This window comes from Clavelina lepadiformis, chromosome 3 (genome assembly GCF_947623445.1).
Source record: "Clavelina lepadiformis chromosome 3, kaClaLepa1.1, whole genome shotgun sequence".
NCBI classification, from domain to species: Eukaryota; Metazoa; Chordata; class Ascidiacea; order Aplousobranchia; family Clavelinidae; genus Clavelina; species Clavelina lepadiformis.
Window position 1 is genome coordinate 490,883 of NC_135242.1, and position 14,138 is coordinate 505,020.

The 14,138-nt window shown below is 45.4% G+C and overlaps 1 protein-coding gene across 2 annotated transcripts; it reads left to right on the top strand.

The window, feature by feature from the left end:
- Positions 1-2,548: 2,548 nt before the first annotated feature.
- LOC143448908 (uncharacterized) lies at positions 2,549-14,023 on the top strand. 2 transcript variants are annotated; one of them, XM_076948840.1, is made up of 16 exons: positions 2,549-4,019; positions 7,535-8,006; positions 8,113-8,200; positions 8,483-8,660; positions 9,059-9,179; positions 9,400-9,472; positions 9,532-9,965; positions 10,053-11,850; positions 11,916-12,138; positions 12,260-12,547; positions 12,627-12,768; positions 12,840-12,969; positions 13,034-13,131; positions 13,200-13,409; positions 13,538-13,604; positions 13,732-14,023. In XM_076948840.1, the coding sequence occupies exons 1-16, from the start codon at positions 2,649-2,651 to the stop codon at positions 13,736-13,738; spliced, it is 5,700 nt and encodes a 1,899-aa protein (XP_076804955.1). In that variant the 5' UTR covers positions 2,549-2,648; the 3' UTR covers positions 13,739-14,023. The 2 variants fall into 2 exon arrangements, with proteins under 2 accessions (XP_076804955.1, XP_076804956.1); XM_076948841.1 differs by having other exon boundaries at positions 11,919-12,138.
- Positions 14,024-14,138: the final 115 nt, after the last annotated feature.

Here is a 14,138-nt window from a genome sequence, read left to right on the forward strand (position 1 = left end):
CAAAAGACTATGACGTAATAATGAGATTATGGGAGGCTTGTCGACAATATTCTAGAATGACGCGAAGGAATTCTGGCGGAGGCGACGTTAAAATTTCTCGAGTGTTCTCAAGCGCAAAAAAAGTCGCGGATTAAAATAAAGCGGTTTGAGGCGAAAGTAATTGGCGGCACCAACCTCGTGTTGCGTTGATGCGATAAAGATCTTGAAATACGGAGGCGTTCAAACTTCATTGTCATTGGAATTGTTCCAAATTTTATTTCGCATTCGACTTAATTTCTTCGCGATTTTAAATTTCTGAAACATTCTCATTTGACGAAACGTTCTGGAATTTATCCTCACCAAGTTTTGTAAACAAACCAGCCGCTGTTCAGGTCTCGACGCAACGTCGATTCTAAATCTTATCGCAGCAGTTTACGAAGCTAGTGAAGGTCAAGTTCACGCCGCGTGGTATGCGCTCAGCTTTCAAGTTCAACTTCAATGGAACATTCTCGTGCAAAGAAATTTTATTCGAGAAAATTTCAACCTAGTCATTGAAGGCCTTTGTGACGAAACAAGGCTGCTCGCTTGATGGTCGGATTACAAAAATTCAAAACCGCCTTTTACCGTCAAATTATACCCAAAAAGTTTAACATTAGCGCTTGAAATCGCGATTGAAAATTTTTCATTTTCATACCTGCGACTTATTTATTATTGCGTCATATACGTTTGCAAAATGTCTACAATTTATCGGCCTTGTAAGTTTAAGTCTTCTGCAAAATATTTCGGCCTCTGGCAAAATCGCGCTATGCTTCGCTCCATCGCGATTATCAGCGAGTTGCATGAAATTGATAAAACAACTCGCGCGTTTGTGGAATCTGGTCGTTGTTTCGCGTCTGAAGAGAAAATCTTTAAACTTTAAAAGTAGCCCGACAGGAAGCAGACCACGTGATGAATATCGAAGCGAAAAACATCGCGCTTTGATGACATCACAATTACATAATTTTCGCGCAAGACAAAGACGACACCAACTTGGACACAAACAACTTTCTCGATGACCCCTCCCCACTTCCCATCGACCCGTCCGAAAGCATTGTAACGTCATAATTGTAGGAATCGCGCGAAAGGCGATATTTCGGTCGTAATAGGAGAGGTGAACACGCGATACGAAATTAGCGGGTAGATTGTCAGAATGGGCATAATCTGAATCGCAAAACGCGTCGCGACAAAGACGAGAAGAAGAAGGTTGAGAGAATAAAAGAAACAAACGCAAAGAGAGCGATTCGTTTCCAGTTCTAGAATGGCGTGCTTGGGCTGTTCAAGCTTGGGTCGGCTTTCAGAGAACGTTTCACTTTTATTGACTGAAAGATGTTTTATTGCAAATCCGGCGTAGATCGTCTTATGACGTCATAAGGCTTACAAAGAGGTCCGCTTAATTGTTAGAGTGTGACTAAGCAAAGCATCATTATGCGTTGACGAGTTGTTTCTTAGTTTGAAGAAAGATAATTGGAACAGGTCACAAACAAGGAATTCAGCAAAGGCGAGTAAGTTGTCGCGTTTTTCAGCTGTTTTGAGTCGTTTAAAATGATTTTTTTGCTCTGATATAATTTGAGCTAAAACTTGCAATAATCATCGAAGTTTAGAAAGATGAAAAGAAAGTTTGAAAAGATTATACCTAGTTCTAATAAACGTCATACTTCGCAGTTAAAGTAGATCGAGACGATTTTCGAGCGTGGCCGATGTGAGCAACTTCTTTGTAAGGCAGGTTTTGTTTTTGAGTCGATGTGATTTGGTAGACGCGCACCATTACCTGGCGAGCACGTTTGTTCGATACAAGTCCCACAAATTGCATCATTACGATTGCAATAGCTTTATACTGTAATTGTAATATTATTTGCTTGGTCGACGTAACCGCTAACGTCACCTTTGTGTAACTTTGTGATTAAAGAAATTCGTTTTGAACACATTTGAAAAATTTGCCGGGTTCCTGTTTGCACGTTAATATGATATTTCGCAAAACCAATGTTAAATAATATATTAGCAGCTAATTTGTTATCAGTAACTGCTTTCTGTAATTGAACATCTGTCGTGCTATCGGGTGCGTTATCGCTGGTTGACCGGGATTCAGTGCTTAAAGTCAGGCGCATGTTGCAGTCTCGTCACGTTCCTTAATGAATATCGCTGGCTCATTGATATGTGAATTAGATTTTGTAAACGTTCCAGATTAGTTATCAAGCGTTACTAATTCCCAAAAACCAAACTTAGTTTCGAAAATATTGAAACCATGTTTTGATTGAAGACGACGTCACGTTGATTATCGCAGTATAATTGCATTGTGACGAATAAATGGGCTTTATCTGATTCATTAGAGCCTTTGTGTTGAGGGCTGATAACGGTAGAGATATGGAAGCTGATTACTGCCTTGGCAAGACAGAGATAGCCTATTTCGTGTGTGTTCAACTACCTGTACCCACTGTCACTATCAGCCTATGTGCTGATTAACGCCGGGAAATATCTCCTTGGTTATGCTTCAAGATATTTTACCCTATTAATTATTATTTTGTGTAGTTTGAAGGTTGGCTAGGTGCTTAGTATTGAAATAGACTGAAATATATCTTACAGGTTGTGCAAATTTAGATATTTTTCGTGGTCAGTTGCCATAATACAAGGAAATGGCATCGGACTCAGTTGTTTCGTCACAGCAGCAAGTAAGTTCTCCTTCGAATGCGCTGATTTTTGCGAACTCGTCTAATGAACAAAACACGTCTGGTGGCAATCACGTGGTTGATGCGAAAAGCGATTCCGGATCCGAAAAAATTTCGCGCAACTCAAGTTCAGGCGACGAAGATTGGTCCGGTGGAAAGTTGGTAATCGATCTCGACAACGATAATGACGTCGAAAAATCAAGCAAAGAAATGAAACCATTTGTTACGTCACAAAGCAACAACAATGATCGGGAAACATTTGTGAGAAATAACAACAACAATAACAGCAGCAATGCCGAGAGTCCTGGGTCGAGCAAACATACGCTTGGTGCTGATAAAGGCGCCAAAAATGCTTCTGCTGCTGTCTCCAAAGCACCGAGCAGCTGTGGCCACAACTCCAGCACGTCGCATTCAAGTAAGACTCTGAAATCAAAGTCGAAAAAATCGAGTAAGTCAAGCAAGCAACAACCGTCATCGAGTAGCTCAAATACTTCAGGAAGATTACCATCGCCGCGCTGCGTGTCGCCCGCGGTCACTTTTAACAGTTCGTCCGATCTCACTCCAATTTCGAGTAAACAAATCCAAGGCTATGACACTAAAACGTCGTTAGCACGCGCATCGAATTCCCCAGACGAAGTTTTTGGAAAGAAGAGCAAGAGCAAGTCGAAAAGTCACCATAAAAAACACGGTAAACACGGTGAAAAATCAAGCAACTCTCATAATTCTAGCTCAAAATCTGAATTTATGGGAGAAAAGACAAAAAGTAAATGGAAAAACAGCAACACAACACAAGGCGGCGCCGCAGACACCAATATCGCAACTTTTACGGTTTCAAGCGGAGCCCACAATCTGCCGGCGCATATCTCCAGCAGTTCGCCGTCGTTGGCAATTCCGAATAAAAACAATTCGGGCCATCGTCGAAGTGCGTCGCCAAGCCTAATGGCCCTTTCCGCTAACAACCAGCAGGCTCGAATACCTATGGCGGCTCAGCACCCTGCACGTACGGCTGCTCGCTCAGCCTTGGCGACTGGTAATGGGGCTAAAACCAGTCATGCGTGCAATGGAAGAGATTCGACCCTCCCTGACCTCAATCCTGCCATAAACCCAAACCATCATTCCATAGGTGGACATGGTCAACATAGTCGTAAAAAACAACGAAAAATACAAAGTAGTGTTCCGGTTTCCAGCACTTCATCGGCGGCTGGCCATTGTGATTCGGAAAGCGAGCAATTGTACGGGCACCAGGCTGCTGGGAAAAGAGAAGCGAACAAATGTCAAGGCTTCAACGTCAGTGCGAGTGAGCTGTTGTCTGGTCAAAAGAAGCTTAAACTTGAGGCGGTAAGGATTTTATTTGTGGCAGTTTATTGTGATAGTTAAGTGATAGTCTCATAAAGTTATAATGCTTGTGCTCAAGTACGTGTTATAGTTTACCTGATTAAAAGTATGCAACAGCTACAATGCGCTGAAATAACGCCAACATTGGTGTTGTAACAGCTAGCCAATGTTAAAGATTAAAATTGAAATTTTGGACATTTTCTTTTCGTGTTTATTCATCTATTTAGAGGCTAACAGTGGCCTCATTAAATGCAGTGCATGGCAGCGGATTGTACTAAGAAGCGCTTTCAGTTGTCGTCGGGTTAGATTATTGTGTAACATCGCCTAGTGCTGGTATAACCACGGCGTTGACAAAGGAAATCGCCGCGCAATCGCCTTGCCATGCGGTGTGCTTTAACTGAGCAGTCTAAAATATTCGCGCTGACTGCGGCTTCTCGTATACTCCACACAGCGCTTTTTCGAGCGAGCGCAATTGTGTAGGTGGCCGCTTTAATGCTTTTTTATCGTCTGCTCCTGTCGTCCGTGCTCTTTCGCGATCGATTGAATTGATTTTGTTTAAACGTTGTTCAGCGTCGCTGTGTTGCACAAAATATGCGCTAAATAACCACTTAGCGCTCGTGAACACCCATCGAAGGTTAAACTTGTCTCTTATTTTGCGACCTGTTTTTATTCTTGTCTGTGGAAGCTGTTATGGAATTTATTTTGCCCCCCGGTGTGTGGAAACACTTCGTAACAATTGTGCCTTGTTTTCAAGTCAAAAGCACAGGGTGTTGTGACCCTGAATGCATGCAAGCTTGCTTGAATTAATGAAGCAATCGTGTCTGTTTGCGCATTCAGTTGCGGTGTTTACCTATTTTAAGTGTTAGTTATTGTAACTGGTCACACGAAACAGCGTTGAGACCTCTCAGTCACGCAAGCGCTTCATAGCTGTATAAACTCGAGTTTAAAAGCTACAGCCTTGAAAACTGCTTCGTTTTCTTGGCTGTGGGAGACAGCAGGTTTATGTTTACGATTGTTGTCGTTATGTTGTAACACGAGATGATTCGAATTGGAAAATGTCGTTTGTGCTTTCCCGTCGCTCTCATCATGTCTTTTTGTCGGCTGTAATTACCTCTCTCGCCACTCCCCGATTTTCTTATTCTCCTCTTTTATCTTCTGTGCGTGTTTATTTTCCGTTCACTTTAATCCATTAGTCGGTGGACTTTATTTAACAACGGGTTTGCGTTGTGTATATAATGTAATTACCAACCCAGCCAAAACCACTGACGGTCGGGAAACGTGAAATTGCGGTAAGTGTCTGGTTCGTGTTTGCAACTCTGCATCGCTACATCGGCTAGATTGGTTATAAACTAGATGATTTACACGTAGTGGATTGTGACGTCGACTTGGACCCGTGTGCGTTTGTAACTAAAAATAAAATCCCCTATTCATCCGGAAACAGTTGCCAAATGAGGAAGTGACGACAGCGTCTACCGAGTGAATCACGATTGTTCGTTGCATTGACAACAGCACTATGCCTCGTGTCTTGGGTTACAACCGCTGCTACCAACCAGCAATTTCGCTTTAAGCACGTGACATTTCTTCACTTGCATGCGCGCTAGTTCATTGGCCTCTTTGTGACGTCATGCTGTGAAGCACCTCGCCAGTGATCAATGATCGGGAAATGTTGCAAGTCAGCGTTTTGACCGGCAACCACAGCTACCAGCGTTATACCGAGTTACCTTCGAGCTTAATTGTCGATCTGGCGGTCGTCGATAAGCTGAGTGTCGTGCCAAGCCGCGACAAATTTTCATGTCGTGCGGAAAATCTTCTAAACTTCATGATTTTAATTACTACCGACCATGCCGTGTTTGGTACTGGGTGAATTTGTTGTTGTGCGTGATCCTGTTTTGTTCCCTCAAAGAAGTTCAGATGCTTTCTTTCATCCTTTGCTGTTACTATTCGCTCATAATCTCTTTCTATTGGTTGAAGACCAGGTAGTAAAACGTAATTGTGGCGTCACAATTTCTTCGTAAAATATGTCGTCGCGAATAAATTGCACTGCGCGGTCACTTGAAGGGATTAATTATTATTAGATGTGGACGCATTTTGAAGAAGCCTTCTGCAGCGTCCCAGAATAGTTTGCTTCTTATTTATAACAAATGAATAAAAATCTTTTTCACGTGACATGTTCTTGTGCGTGCTCAGTTCTTGCCACTTCAAAATCCGTTTTCATGGCAGTTTATTTTGTCCTACCACGATAACGCGCTCCTCGATCTTTATTTCCTTTATTCTCCCACTCGTTGATCTGTTTCCAATTCAAACCTGACCCGTATTTCACAACGATTCACTCGAATTGAAGGAAATGCTATGGCCCTGGCGGCAACTTTACCAATTGGCCAGCACGTGTCTGTGTGAATGTTGTTTAAGTCATAGTAGCAATGTGTGACGACATAATCACTGAAAAGAGAGAAAGAATCCGGTTTGTTTGCTCGTAGCCGATGAGTACGGAGGTGGCGAGGATATTGGGGGGTTATTAATGGCCTGAAAACGTCGCTTGAAATATAGACTGTCGTAATTGCTTATGACGTGATAATTCCTTCCGACGATGCCATAATAGGAATTCTTTTCCACAATATTGCCAGATGCGGCTGTAAAGGAAATAAATATTCACTCGGCAAGTCACCTAAAACTGTAAAAATAATTATGTAACAATAATTGCCGACACATTCGAGACGTACTTCATTGCCATGGCAACGTTACGTCAACAATGGTTTCGATTCGCTTGTTTGATCACAATCGATGTCCGGCACGTTTGTTCAAACCTCGCCGCAGAATATTCCAGTTTTCTGGTCGTTGTCAAAGCTGGTTGAAGATCACTCAAGCATGACAGGAATTTGGCGCTAATTTTCTGCCCTTTACCGATCGCTCGATTATGGAGAAACGCTGCGTGATTCACGATCGTTCCTTGTGACATTATAATCGTGTTTTATCACCAAACATTTGAACTGTCAACACATTACTTATTAAACTTTGGTAGCTGTCGATGTAAGGTTGCTAACGTCTAAAAGAAGAATCTAAAGCAGAATAATCGCGTAAATGCACAGCCGCTGTTATCTCGCTTATCCGCTATTTCTGCGGTTTGTATCCGTGATTGTGAGGCAATAAAGCTCCCTCTATGAGAACATGAATCGATCGTTGTTACGTGCTCTTGCGATCGACCACCACGTGGAGAACCAGTTCAAACCGGTCGGTGCCACATACTTACCAAAATGTTGGTTGTAGCTTCTTGCTTGCAGATAAAGTTATGACGTTATAATAATGTTTTATTACGAGATAAAACGAGGTGGTAGTCGCTCATACGAACCTTATGCGATATGTTCATGTGAAGAAAAGTTTGAAATTTCGGCATTGGTTTGCTGTTGTGAAAAACTTTGTTTTAAATTTAAAGTGTGTCGTTGTTTTGACATCTTTGAATGTATTTAGTAGGATGTAAACGTAAAGATGCGGTTTTGACTATTTTTGGATTGTTTTTTAAGGATATGGAAGTAGAAGAAGTCATTTCTGGGACCGGAAAGCAAAGTACGCAACATCCGATTGATCTGAACCATAATCCTGTTCATTTGCGAACCGACACCGGGGAGTTGAGGCCCTCTCTGCCCGCACCCAAGCCTCTCGTTCCCGGCCAAACTACAGTTTCACCGCCGGTCTTCGCCCCTTCGAGTTATTTTGTGCAGAATATGCCACGATATACAGCTTCAGATGCCGCCGCCGTCAGCGAAACTACTCCACATACGTCGGCGGTCTGGTCGAGCGGGGTCCATTGTGGAGAGGAAAAGGTGCAAAGTAACCCCGATTTAGGACCCCCGATTGTAAATTCACACCGATCTGTGGGGACAGTGACATCGACATCAGATATTGGTGTTATGACGGAAACGGATGCGCTTGGACCGTGTGAACCCGGAACTAGCGTGCATCTGGATGGAATAGTTTGGCATGAGACCGACACAGGTTACTTACCTACATTGTGACGTAATTATCGTATAAATTATAATGAATGGATTTCCGTTAGTCTTATATATATATGATGACCCTTGACCTTTATATAACCTCACAGGTGTCCTTGTTGTTAATGTAACGTGGCGGAACCGAACCTACGTCGGGACCCTTCTAGACGCCACCAAGCACGACTGGGCCCCTCCCAGGTACCTATCATCCCTTGCTTTTGTGCCGTAATAAAGCTTGCTGTTACATTGACGAAGAACATTGTTTAAAGAACGTATCATGGAATAAGCGATAATTGATTATTACGTCACAATGAATTTCGTGTGAGCGTAGTCGCCTTATTCTGCTCTAACAAAGATTGACTTATTTCGTCATAATAGTCGTCACGATCCAAAGATCATTGCTTGATCAGTTGCTCTGATCATGATTTGGCTTGAACGCCGCTGACTTGCGGGAACATCACTCACTTCATCTGTTCGCAGGCTTTCTGATTCCGACCTCGATATGGATCTTCGTGGCAAGAACGGGAGGCCAAAGAGGGTACGTGGCGGCGCCAATGACAACGCCATGACGTCACGTAAAGGTCGTAGTCGTGGCAATCAGTCAGTTGGTGATGACATCAAAGGGAGTCCTTCTACTGCCGCAAAGCGACGTAACAAGGTATGGTGTGACGTCATAATATATGTGTTTTCTTCCATATACTTACATTTGAGTGAATATTGTGACATCAACAAAAGACGACCTTGCAGTGAGAAGACGCGAGTTTTGATTGATTTGGTTGTTGTTCGTTGAACGATGAGGTTCACTTGAAGTATTTAACCGAGCAAAGTTGTTTATTTTTCGCTGGCCGACCATTTCGTGTTATTGGAATGAGTAATTTATAATTTTAAGTCCAGCGATTTATGGAATTTCCCTTCCATACCTTCTGGCATATTTGACAATTATGTTGTAATCAGCCACTGCTCTGTTACGTCATTGTCACATGTTTGTTTTCAATTTCACATTAAATTTCGCGTCAAAATCGGTACTTCCCCTTCATTGTCAACTGAACTTTGCAGAATTCGGAATCAGAAGCCGGGACTGTTGAAAGTGATAGAGCGTCGTCGAAACGCGCTCGTATGGCGACATCTCGCGGATCGTCTCAGCTCATCCAGAGCGAGAGGAATGTCTGGAACGGCGGTGAGTGATATTTGCTCCACTGCGATTGTCAGCTTTGTCAGACCACGGTTTTAAACCACGACAACAATAATAACTTCACGCGCACTTAGTGAATATCCTCTGGTGCGCCTGTGGTGCAATGTTGTAGTGCGAGGAAATAGAAATGTAAGAACCACGTTGGTCATGCCCGGCTAGTTTCACTATCATTGTCATTGTTATTTGATATTTCCTCTCGTGGCAGGAAGCGAGTCCTCGACCTGTTCGTCCCCCGTCTTCATCGAATGCCCCCATCCCAACTGCAGCAAGAGATACAAGTAAGTCCGACGATGTGATCCCAGAGCGATGTATTTTCTTATTTTCCTCATCTTTGCAGACACATCAACGGGCTCAAGTACCATCAGGCTCATGCTCACCTCGACTTTGACGAGATCGATGCCAAGGAAGGTCCAGATGCTAAAGAGGAGGAGGAAACTGACCACATCAACTCTCCTCCGGATGGTGATGCGGATGCGAAGATGTCCGACCTGGAAGTGACTCCACTTGATGAGGGGAAGAAAGATTCTCGTGAAGTTGCAGTATCCACTGACGTTCCGGAAAAAGCTCCCGTCATCGGTGATGAAACAAAGCTTACTCCTGTTGCGTCACAAAGTGACCCCGAAAATGTTCCGTTATCACAACTGTCTTCATCTTATTCGATTGTGACACCACAAAGAGAGGTTCGCGATCCATCATTTGTTGCAATCCCTTCATATGTAACCCCGTCTGAACCCAATGTGGTCACACGTACCCATGACGTCATAAGTGCAGGTAAGTTTTTCCTGATTGTTATTGTTATGCAAATAATACCTGTGCGATTTGTCACCATGGCAACAAGTTATGTTTTGGTTGTTTCAGGATTGCCCGAAGCACCCCGAGTCACCACACCGGCACCACCTACTGTCTCAGAGGCAAGTGTGGCCGACAGCGAGAGTGCGATGGCGGTGCAGACGTTGCTGCAGCTGCAGGACAGCGAGAACTCCTCCCTGCCTGGCCTGTCCACTTCGTACCGGCGAGAATCGCCCCACCCCACCTTAACCCTGATGTCAAGGGGTGAGAAGAACCCATCCGCTGGCTCTACGTCTTCTACAACCCAGACGCACTCTACCGCCCCCTATCGAGCACCACCCATGTTGTCAGACCACACGAGGCACTCAAGGTCAGCTTCTGACGTCACCCCACGAACTTCAACAAGGCTTGGTGATGACGAACGTCAAACCTCAGTTGTGTCACAATTACCCACATCCACCCCTACCCACCCTCCTGTCAGTGTTGGGACGAATGTCGCGATGGTTGCCCCGATACCCCGCCTTGAATATGCCGGTCATATCCAGCATTATGGGATGCATGAAACCCCACCACCGGACAAATATATTGCATCTTTGGGTAATCCCCTAACCCAGGGTCCCAGTGGGGTGAAGACAGCAAAGGGCAAGATGGTTCCCATCCCAGTTGATCCCAACCATGGTTTGGCTCCGGGTTCAACTTATGCGGCGGCAGCGTCCCCGGCCAATTTATTGGGGGCCGTCAAGAAGCAGAAGAAGAAAAAAAAAGTGGAGGGTCAAGGGGGGAGTTTTGACGGGGAACAGACTCGGAGCGACGTTGTTTACCCAATGAAGCCTGAAGCTCCGCCACAGAATGAAAGCGGCCCACCCATGAGCTCACCCTTCTCAGTGAAACCAGGGGCAGCCCCTAATAGCACCCCCTTACCCTACCAGGGTCCGAGTAAGACCCAGAACATTGTGTTGAAGCACAACACCGACCACACGACAATAATCACGAGCAATGCTGTGCAGGTGAAAACCGAACCTGGCCTGAGGCTCCCCCCACAAAATTTAGGGGGCAGAAAAGTCCCAGGCATCGTCCTGCACGCATCGAGTACCCAGCCTCAACCCACAAACAATGTCACTGTAAAGGGAACTTTTCACCCACATCCAGACCCACATAAGCCCCAGACCGCCGTTTCTGCCCAGGCTCAAGACCGGTTGAAGGTGGGTCAAGGGACCCCCACCTCCCAGAGCAGTGTGAAAAATAAGAACAACAATAACAAACTGGTTGGCTCCCAGAATCCTCCCCGCCCTGCTCAGGACCATCCAAAACCTCGGACGTTGCTCCTGCAACCCAACCAATCACAACCCGCCATGCCAGCTCACCACGAGCAAACCCCAGAAAGCAGCCTTCAGCCTCGATCTCGTTACCCTGACCCCAAGCCCCGCCCGACAGGGATAATAAACCCCCACGAGTCGGTGTCAATGCATAAAATGCAGGAGGCTGTTGAGAGCACAATAGTGAGCACATATGCCCCGAAGCAACCCCGCTCCAAGGCCCCAACCCCACTGCCAGAGTTGCCACGGCAACTGGACCAAAGCAGAAGATCACCGGCAGTCGAAGCGAGACAGCTGAGGCAACCAGCCGAACTTCGAGAAGGTCGAAGTCGATCCCGAGATGAATCAAACGACCCGCCACGAACTGAAGCTGAATCTCGAGGAGAGAGTTCAATACCAACCACGAAAGACCCCATGGAACCCCCTTTTCCAAACCCTCAGATGGGATTTCCCCAGATGCAGCAATTGTTTGGGTACCAGCTCTCCCCATACGGGTACATTCCCATGGACCCAGCATACTCTCGCACTCTGCTGATGGACCCTAGAGTCAGGTACGTGACATCATCATCTTATATCGTACGATCCATGCATGTTACTTACATAGAAATCTCATCAGCAGGCAGTCGTACGAGCAATACATGCAAGATGTGCAGAAGCAGCAATTTTTACAGCAGCAGTCGGACAAGAAAGTTCGCAAACCTGACGTCCCCGGCAAAGAAACCTCCAAACCAGAACAACCCCCTAAGATACAATCGAGATCACCGGTTGACTCTGATAAGCCACCATGGCCCCAACAACAACACAAACGACTTTCGTCACCCTCCCCTTACCCAGCCATGGTGAGAGTGGGAAGTTAATTGTATCGCGGATTTAACAAATGCCTGGACCAGCATTGATGTCTATGTCCCGTAATTGTGTCGGCGTCGATTCTTTAATATTAAACAAGATTATAATTTTCAGAGCTCAAAGGACAAGAGTTCTTCGGGAATTCCCCCGCCTCATCACCCCTCCCCACTGGGTCACCCGAGTGCATACAAGTCCTCTCAGGTCGGCACCCCAGTGCTGACCCCGGTTCCTTCGAGAAACCACTTGGCTGTTGCCAGTAGGTCATCAGTGCCACCCAGTGGCTCTCCTCACCTGAGGCCGGAGACAACAGACCGAGGTCGCCCTCCTGTGATAGATGAGGTGCGCCCCCAAGTGAGGAAGGTAGCATCTCCAGCAGTGAGGAATGAGAGAAGTCCGGAGAAGGTACGACTCGGTTCCGATGAAACTTTTCATGAGGTGATTCCCCACAACACTCGTCACAAAGTATTTCTTCTTATTCTAGAACAAGGAGCAAGACGGACCGGGGTTCAAACCGTCCCCTGCCAGCCCCGGCAGCCTGCAGTATTACCCCGCTGGCTACGCCATGTATGACCCTGCCCACTCCACATACAGGGGGGTCCCCCAATATGTACCCGGATACTCAGGTAAATGGATTGGGCCGTCGCTGTATGTTATTTCATTCAAAGAATTTTCCATCAATTCTTGTTCTTTGTAGTTCTTCCATATCCACCGTCTGGCCCCACTTTGTACCCGGCCCATTGGCCCCCTAATTCGCAAGCCCCAGCAGCTGGAAAGCAGACCTCGACCCCCAAACCCACAAAAGATGAGACCACGACCAGACCACGGTAAGTTAAGATAAATCTTCATAACTTAAATCCCTAATATTCAAGGCCTTTGTTACGTCATTAGATCGCCGGTGAGGGAAGATCCTCCACGAGTTCGTCCAGAGGTCAAGGGTCAGGGCCAGGTTCATTACGTCACTTCAAAAGAGCGGATGTCAAGAGAAGGTGAGTGGGTTGAGACATTTGTCAAGACTCGAGTCCTTGTGAGTTAACGTTCTCTTATTGGTCGATAGTTCCACCAATGATGACTCGAAAGATAAGTCGAAGCCCTGACCCCAAGGCAGTGGTCCCCATTTCTGTGCCCCCGCGAAATCAGACCCCAGGAGCAGCCCCATCTGTGGACCACCGGGCACCGTCCCCCCCAACGCAACGACACCTGCACACCCATCACCACATCCACGAAGGGGTCCAGTTTCTAACCCCACAGCACTACGCCTACCCCGGTAAGTGACCCCGGTAAAACTGCAAGAAAATCGTGACGTTGAAGATGATTCTTCGATTGCAAAAATTTTATCAAATTGATTTCGTGCAATATTTTCTATTTTATTATCAAGTGATTTATGTATTTCAGCCACTGCTGTCATAGCAACCGGGTCAGACCCCGCAACAGGCTTCCCCGCCCCATTCCCTCCGAAAAGGTAAGACACTGTCAAGATACAAAATAATCTGATTTCTATGTGCTGCAAGTAATGTCTTTGGTTCATCATAGTTCCCATTCCAGGCTACTCACCTCCACCTCATGAAATTACCGCTTTTCTTTTTCAGGGACTAATTTTGCCGAGAACTTAAGATTTCTGTGGTTACACTTTTTGACGAATTATTCCTACGTCCATATCAATACTTACATCGTCAAGACAGAATCAACATTGTGCTGTTGAACTTGTATCTCGCCGTGACAAGCTGCTAACCAAAGATTATATCGATCTTTTTAATGTTTCTATGTGTATTACTACGACAATCGAATGTAGCAAATTTTCATTTTCTTGGTGTTCGTTCTTTCAATCACACTGTGTGTGCTTTTCAAGGCCAGTATCAAAAATAAAAGTAAAATTTTTAATTACGCTGAGTGCTTGTGGTAGGTCATCGCCATGACAACTTCCCCAATGTCTTTAGAAAGTCACCTCAGAGTAACTCCCATGTCAGATTAAAACACTCCCATGGTTTGCTAAGAA